General features: G+C 34.2%; 1 protein-coding gene across 1 annotated transcript; it reads right to left on the bottom strand.

The window, feature by feature from the left end:
* Nucleotides 1-249: 249 nt before the first annotated feature.
* On the bottom strand, nt 250-2,538 carry LOC117105189 (C-type lectin BfL-2-like). The gene is made up of 2 exons (XM_033246258.1): nt 2,430-2,538; nt 250-759 (listed from the first exon to the last, which is right to left on the bottom strand). The coding sequence occupies exons 1-2, from the start codon at nt 2,436-2,438 to the stop codon at nt 274-276; spliced, it is 495 nt and encodes a 164-aa protein (XP_033102149.1). The 5' UTR covers nt 2,439-2,538; the 3' UTR covers nt 250-273.
* Nucleotides 2,539-8,835: the final 6,297 nt, after the last annotated feature.

Genomic DNA, 8,835 nt, shown 5'->3' on the forward strand with positions numbered 1-8,835 from the left:
TCCATTATGAAACAAGATTTCTAGAGGCAAATCTCCGTATTATAAAACGTTTTTAAATAATAAAAGTAATAATAATTAGTGCAATAATATAAATGAATGTATCTAACTGAATCCCAACCTGTTGTTTGAGGAATATATTAGGGTAATTGAACGGTCAAGAAATTAATTAATTTAATTTAATCTCAAATAACAGAGATTACTACTGTATTCCATTCATTACATTTAATACTAAATATTATTATTATATCGTATCATCAAATCATTTTGGAGGATTTATTTTTCCATAGGAATCTCGCATACGTATGGCAACATATAGTCGCAAGGGATGTCATTCCAGGTCAGGTAATTATCATTCTTTTTCCATTGGTGAACACAATTTTCCTTTCCTCCAGAGTTATTGGGTTCACCGGCTCCCCATTTCTTGTACCTGTATGGTGATTTGTCACACCAACGCCAAGTACTGCCCGACCTCCTCAAACCAATCCAGTATGTGTATCCACTCGCACTGGGATTATTGTTATAAGTTTGCCAAAGCGTGGAAACAAATTTGTTTTCATCTTCACTTCCGATGGAGACGAGCTTACCGTGTGAGTTTTCGCAGGAGGAGCAAGCCTTACTTGCCTCATCCCAAGTCTTTAAAGATGCGTAGAATCGATAGCACTTATTTCCATTTTGAAGCCAAAATTTTGGACATTTTCGACATAGAGAGCCATCAGAAGGGCTTGCAGCCACCGCAATGATGATACCAAGTAGCAATACCTATCAATAGAAATATAGAACATATAATACTAAATGAAAACTTCTTAAATTATACTGATTATTATACCTATTACCCAGTTTGTAGTCCCTGTTGGTAATTTAATGTAATGTAGTTAGATTTAAATATAGCGCTTTATACCGAAACGGTCTCAATGTCCTCGAAATGTGGTCTACAGTAGGCCTATATACCGTAGCTCTTACAGTAACTTGCTTCTCCCCTAAGGGTCTCTCATGTCTGAGCTACCCGGTAGCGTATACCAGCTACTCTCGTCAGTCCACAACAGGGGTAGCCCACTGATTTGGGGTAGCCTGGGTTCCAGGCCCTAAATTTTGGTTAATACTCTTTATTGCGATTATTGCGCGCCCTACCTAATTTATTTGGTGTCCCATACTCGATTTCTTTTTTTCGGATTATAATTATTCTTAAAATTAACTAGCTTGTTGGTGGCGCTGTCCAGAATGATAAAAAGCAATACTAATAAGGGACTTGTGGCAAGCTCTACAACAGGTGCTGTATTTACCAGTTATACACCGGGGTGACCCTTCACTCGTTTCGGAAGATGTTGGTTCTTTCATGGAACAGTAAAATTCCCTGGTTTCCTGGTTCTTTTAAGTGCACACGAGCCATATTGTGTAAATTGGGCCTACAGTTTAATTACAGTCCTTATCCGAGAAGATTTGTTATGCAATCTCTAAACCGTCTTGTTAATGATATAATATATAAATTGTATAAGAGGAATCTGCACTGGAAAAATTTAACTACTGTAAAATCTAACTGTTGTCCACCCATCTTTTATAACACATCTCAATTTTTTTAATAGTTTTATTTAATGCCAGGGAGCCTTAATCAGTTATAAAAACTGTTTTTCACAGGGCACTCAACCAACATAAATACAATACATAAGAAATCGTTCAAACACAAGAGAAACGCACATGTTATACAAATTTAAATATCATCAATAAAACAAAATCAGGATATAATTGAATTATAACGGTTAAACTGCTTAAAAATATAGACTTATTAGTGCATAAAAACTTATTTTTATTATTATTATAAATATATGAACCCATTGTACATTTACAATTACCAAATATATGTTTTACAAAATAAGATCCTTCTTTGTTCATAAAAAAACACTAAATTATGCGGACCCATTTTAATAGTTGGAGATATTTTCAACATATAAAAATTATATGATGTGGACACATTTCTAAAATTTGCATTTTTCGTGAATATAGATTTTAATTGAATGAATGTGTAGAATCAAATTCGGGCGAGCAGATCATTTGATCAAAAATTTTTTCGGCCATGACCGTAAAAAGAATAGGAATTAACAATTTTAAAAAAAAATGCAAGAATAGTCTTAGTGCTGACATAAAAAATGTATTTCAACCATATTTAGGAAGAGTGACCCGTTCAGTTTACCATTAAGGATGATTTATTAGTTGGTCATATCTTAAAAAATATAACAAAAAAGTAATACATCAAAAGCTTACTTAACATTCATAGATGAAAATTTGGCCCTCACCAAAGTGAGAGAAACATAACAAAACAAAGAATAATTCTAACAAAATTTAAAAGTAATATCTCGGTATAGTTTCTTTCTATATTATATTTTATACTGTATTATCTTTAAATTTTATTAATAATATAAAATTGTACAACTTACGATTCCCATGACTGCCTACTTCTTCAATTTCGTAAAGTGTGGCTTACTATATTATATCACGCCTTAAATACATTTTCTGGATCCAGGCTTTGACCAATCCCAGCCACTTTTAATACTGTAAGTGACTTGAATTTCCCGAATCTCTCAAACACGCCCATCCATGACGTTGGAAAAGACCCTGCAGATCACAGTCATAGTGTAGGAAATTTTGGTTGGGTGCACTGTTTACTATATTTTGTAAAAATTGGATATGTTGTAGAATAGAAATCACTGAATATAAAAGTATGTGCAACATTTTCTTAATGCATAAAGGACCGGCCCAACAATTTCAAAATGGCCGCAATTTGGAAACATTTTATTCCCATAATTGTACATTGATGACAAAAGATGTTATTATATTAAATATAAGTGACAATGAAAATAAATATAATATTTCATTTAAAATTTGCAAAAATTCAAATCCAAAATGGCGGCCATTTTAATTTTTTAAAATCTATTTTTAGCATATATTTAATATATGACATTAATGATTTAATTAAACCCGTACAACCTAGCCTTTGAAATGCAACAAATTGCAAACAATAATATTTATTATTAACAAAATAAAAATACAATTGCAAGGTTCGTGAAATCCAGAAATTACGCCTTAGTTAATATACAAAAAGTTACTTAAACCGAGCTTAAGCCCTGTTCCTGAACTTCACCTAAGAGCATTTCCAAAATGTTACATAATGGTAAAACTACCAAAATACGAATATTTTGTCGGTTTTTGTCCAATACCGGTACCGTACCCTTAGTGATTTGAGTAGTATATATAGTACCAACTGAGCGAACCACAGACCTTCCGACTACCGTTTGGTACTACTCTACCAACTGAGCGAACCACAGACCTTCCGACTACCGTTTGGTACTACTCTACCAACTGAGCGAACCACAGACCTTCCGACTACCGTTTGGTACTACTCTACCAACTGAGCGAACCACAGACCTTCCGACTACCGTTTGGTACTACTCTACCAACTGAGCGAACCACAGACCTTCCGACTACCGTTTGGTACTACTCTACCAACTGAGCAAGTGGTATACACTCTTGGATTTTCCCATTTGAATACGTTTTTTTAAAGGTTTTACCTAGTAAACGTCGCAATGAATAATATTAAATTACTTTAAAGTAACTCTCGTTTTCTCTAATATTTATTATCACCTTCAATTAACACCAGTAGAGTTTAATAATTTGAATTAAGAATAATAGTGGTAGTAGAGTCAAAGGTAAAAACATGGCATTTCGGTCATTGTGCAATTGCTACAATGAGGGAGATAAATATATGTATGGTTTGAATAATTTGAAAACCATCTCCAATTTGCATATTTAAACTAATTTTCATGTAAACTAAGGTGATTTCTAGAATTTTATTGTTTTGGAAATCCTGCAAAATAAAGTCATAGCTCAAATATCACATTTACGGTCACTCTTGGAGAAAATGTTAATTAATAATAATAAAGCAAATAGAGATGTGTGTTTAAAAAAGGAAGTAATTCTGTACGACCAGTGGTTGCCAAGACTGTATCTCATCCCTAATTTGCATATTAACTAAGGTGTAATTTCTAGATTTTACCAACCCTGCATTTGTGTATTTTTTTTTCCTATTAATATTTAAAATTATTGTTTGCAATTTGTTCCAATTTAAATGCTAGATTTTATGGACTTCATTAAATCATTAATTGCATAAATTAAATATAGGCCTATGCTAAAAATATAATTACGGTATAATGGGGGCCATTTTAGGTTTGAATTTTGCAAATTTGAAGTTAAATATTATTTTAATTTTTTATTGTCACTATATATGAAAGAATATTCAATATATTAGCATTCTTTAATGTCATAAACCTACAGTTATTGGTTATAAAATGCTTAAACTACCGCAGGTCAAGCGGTTCATTAAACCTGGGCCGCCGATTTCCGGGGGTCCCCGCTCTTTAGGGGCACGGTCCCCTTTAAAATTCTAATAAACCAATGCATATTTTTTTAAAAATCTGGATTGAAAGTATTTTATCTTTATATATGCTGCACATTATAGTTAAAATTAAAGTTAAAATAATCACTTATAAAGACATACAGTAGCTACAGGAGGTTCAGTGAACCGGGCCTCCGTGGTTTGGGGACCTTGGGACAAACTTCTCTGGTGGGGTTCAAATTGTACTTTTAGACCACAGTGCTAGGTATTGGCATCAAAATAACTATAATCTAAAATCAATATTTTTGGTTTGAAGACGACTACCTCGTCATGGTGGCGTACGACGTGTGGAGGATGACCTCGTCGTGGCGTCGTACGAAGGGGCCGGAGGAGGCCGGAAGCCCCTGGGCAGGGGCCCTTTAGGGCCCCTAAGACGCAGATGGGGGTATGGTGTTTTTAGCGGCCTAGAACGTATTTTAATGCCGTTGTTACACATTCGAATTATAGGTTTTATGTATTATTTGACCCTCAAAAACCATACTTAATTAACTAAGATACCACAAATTAATATAGTCCAATAAATATCAAACAAAACGACCAAATTAAAATTAATAAATATTTATGAACAAAAACATACCTATCATACTCATGTGTTAATGCTTTTGCTCATGGATGCTTCGCTCTCTGGAGGTATTACTGTTATAATACTATCTAAATATAAAAACACTGAAATTAGTCTAAATCTAATTAGGGCCTAATTGCTGATTTTCCATGGTCCTTCCAACCTGACCGAAGCGGTTGTAGGCCCTGGTTTGAACCCCTGTAGAAACGTACAGTACAGTACTTTATTCTAATATTGACTCTCCACCCCAATTTGATTCCCCTGATTCTTATTGCTCCATAAGTATTTGTCACCTGGTAGATCTGTCCATATTATGATGGGAATACCTACATACATCCTCCTGCCATTAATAAACTAAAAACACCTGGCCCAATTCCAAAGACAATTAATGAATATTGTACCCTGTGTATTCATAACGCATGTTTAATTTAATTAGGTCTACATCTTTTTTATATATATTTCACAACGTCCGTCAACTCGTATAAATATAATAGGTGCGCCTATTCTTTGTTATTCATATTGCATTATATAATATAATTATCTCTGTGGTCTTGCACTTCAATTTATTCAGACACTGGGGCGGATGCAGGATTTGGCGGTAGGGGTGAAGAATTAGTACTTGTAGATGGCCGGAAATGACATATTTTTAATAGTAAAATTCATTATCATCATCACCACATCACTATATCATTATATAGGCCCTAGTCAAAATGAAGCGCCAACAAATTTTCATGATTTTTTTTTTTTATCGGGGTTTTTCGGCAACCATAGAGATCTAAGTAGTATGTGTGATGAACCATAGAAAATATAAGTTAAAAAACATTCACTTTGGTGTATTTACTTTACATACTTAAAAGCAGTGCGAAAATTTGAGGAAATAGTACCTTTAGATGGCCGGAAATGACACTTTTATATAGTAAAATTCATCATAATCACATCATCATGTCTAGATGAAGCGCCAGAAAATTTCTCATGATTTTTGATCAGGAATTTTCGGCAACCACAGAGATCTAAATATTATGAGTGATGTACCATAAAAAAATAATAAAGAAACACTTTCTTTGATGTATTTTATTTATTTGACCTACCTCAAAGCTGTGTAGCCACATTCAACTCAGCCCCACCATGGCTGGGGCTGAGGTGAGAAAATTAAAAGAAACAATACCGGAAATAATACCGGAAATGGCACAAAATTCTTCATTATCACCAACATCATAATATAGTCAAAATGAGGCGCCAACAAACTCTCATGATCTTTCATCAGCTATTTTTGGCAGCCACAGAGATCTAATTTGTGATGTACGGTACCATAGAAAACACAACTTAAAAACATGTATTTGATGTATTTACTTTACCTACTTCAAAACTGTGAGTCCACACGCATCTCAGCCCCACCACAGTTGTGGCTGAGGTGGTAAAATTTGGGGAAATTGTACCTCTAGATTGCCGGATATGATTGCCTTATATGTAAAATTCATTATTATCGATCTAAATAATCGCTGTGATGTACCATAGAAAATAAAACTTAATTGTCGTTGATGTATTTACTTTACCTACTTCATGTGCCGAAAAACAATTTTATCTTTGCACGCTTTTTCTCATACAGTACTTCTCAAGTTATAATACAGGCACGCGCACTCAAATCGTGTATTTTTTATTTTATTTTTATTTCAACAATGTGTAAAGTGGGTAACCCTTTCCAACATAGCTGATAGCTTTGACAACTCAAAGACGATACCGAAAAAAAAGAGAAAATAAACGGTAATGACATAAAAAATAACAGATTTATAATATTTATACATAATTAAAAAAGGTCTGTTATATCGATGATAGGTAATTCAGATGTTTGTGGGCAGAGTATACCGGTGTATTGCTATAAAATAAGATGTACTCTGGCTGTAGGCCTACCGCGATCTTTCGTAAAAACCTGAGTCATTTATACAGTTTATATCAACAATTTTCAGGCATATCTTCTTGATTCCCGAAAAGTGAGGGGGACCAACCCTTTCCCCTTAAAAATATGTTGGGTGGGGGCGTGTTCCCCTTCTCCAGTGATCTGCGCCCATGGGTCTAAGAAGAGTCCACTTCACCTCAGCCCCAAGGAGGAGTACCCATATTGTACCCTGTGTATTCATAACACAGTTTAATTTAATTAAGCCTACATTTTTTTTATGTATTTGACAACATATGTCAACTCGTGTACTTTTTGTGTGGTAAAGAATACAAAATTGCTTGACAACCAATACGCGCTCGTTTTGACGCGCTACTGTGATTTCACGAACTAACACAATCTACTTTGATTCTGTTAGTTCGTGATGTGAGCGACGATATAATAGGCTCGCATATATTCATTGTTATTCATATTGCATTATATTATATAACTATGTTCGTGTTTCTTGCATTTTATTTATTCATGGAGGAGTATGCATTATATAATGTGTTCGTGTTTCTTTCACTTGAGGAGGAATGAGCATCTCATTTATCTAGTTATCATATCATCTAGTTATGGAATTTTGAACAATTTATTTTTCTATCCTTTTCGCAATACAGTGTCTTCTTCACATTATTTAAAAAACTAATTGTGATTTGTTTATTATTTGTCCATATATAGCATTCTTAGCCTGTGTGATGACTGTATTCTCCAATCAGGGCCTCTCGGAACCTAGTTACGCCACTGAGAAAATGCAGTGGCAGATTCAAGGGTCCCAGCCCAGTCGGCCCAGCACCGCCCCCCCCCCCCCCCCCCCCCCCCCCATTTTTAAAAAGTAAAAAATTAATGGAGAAAAAAAAAAGAAAGTTGTATTCTGAGAGTGCCATTTCCAGCAATCTAGAGGTGCCATAATCATAAAAACTTTTACCTCAACCCATAATAACTTAGGCCTAATAAATTACAACAACTTTTATCAAACAATGACATGGAAAAGTTGTAACAAGAGGAAAGGAAAAAAGGGCATTGTCATGATCAGAATTAGAAGGTAGGCCATAGTGACCCTTGACAGTGACCCTTGATACTTAAATAATTTTATCAATTTTTACAATTCTATTAGGTTTTTCGGTTTTGTATGTCTGTGTTTTTAAATGTTTTTAATGAATTCTCATGTAATTCAGGGTTAATGCTGCCATTTGAGATCGAATAAAATTTAAATTGAAATGTCATAGAATAGATCTTCTTAAATGAAAGGAAGTGGAAATCAATAGGTTTCTGCATTACAAATGATATTTTTAAAATGAGATTTTACACTAGCCGACGTATATACCGTACTAGTACGGCAGCTTAGGGCCATATTTGGACTTAATGTGGACGTTCCGGACAAAAGCACCAGTTTTTTTTACATGCTCCTTATGGTCATAGCATTCAATTTTTGGTAGGAACCACCTCATCCGAGGTCATTATGGCGGCCACCTTGGATTTCAAAATGGCCGCCTAATAAAACCTATGTTTATCTATATCCCCGCTTCTAAACCACTTGGAATTATAATTCTAATGTCTAAGAGTATGTTTATATGATCGAGGAATACCATCATATCATTTTTGACCTGGTCAGATTACCAAAAATGGGTCATGTAAGGTCATTCAAGGTCAAATATTGTATGGTATCTTTAAAATTACGTAATTGTCAAATTTTACATTAGAATCATACCCAGGCTCTCAGAATTCAAACTTTTTACTATGAACTACAATATTTCATTCGAGGTCATTCTGGCGGACATCTTGAATTTCAAAATTTATGCCACGCAAATCTTATATTTATCAATCAATTTTTAAACCACTTTAATGAGAATTATGATATCTAAAATTATATTACATGGTCAAGGATTTATAACACTT

The sequence above is a fragment of the Anneissia japonica genome, unplaced genomic scaffold (genome assembly GCF_011630105.1).
Source record: "Anneissia japonica isolate Jap-2015-1 unplaced genomic scaffold, ASM1163010v1 scaffold287776_len302883_cov198, whole genome shotgun sequence".
Lineage (NCBI taxonomy): Eukaryota > Metazoa > Echinodermata > Crinoidea > Comatulida > Comatulidae > Anneissia > Anneissia japonica.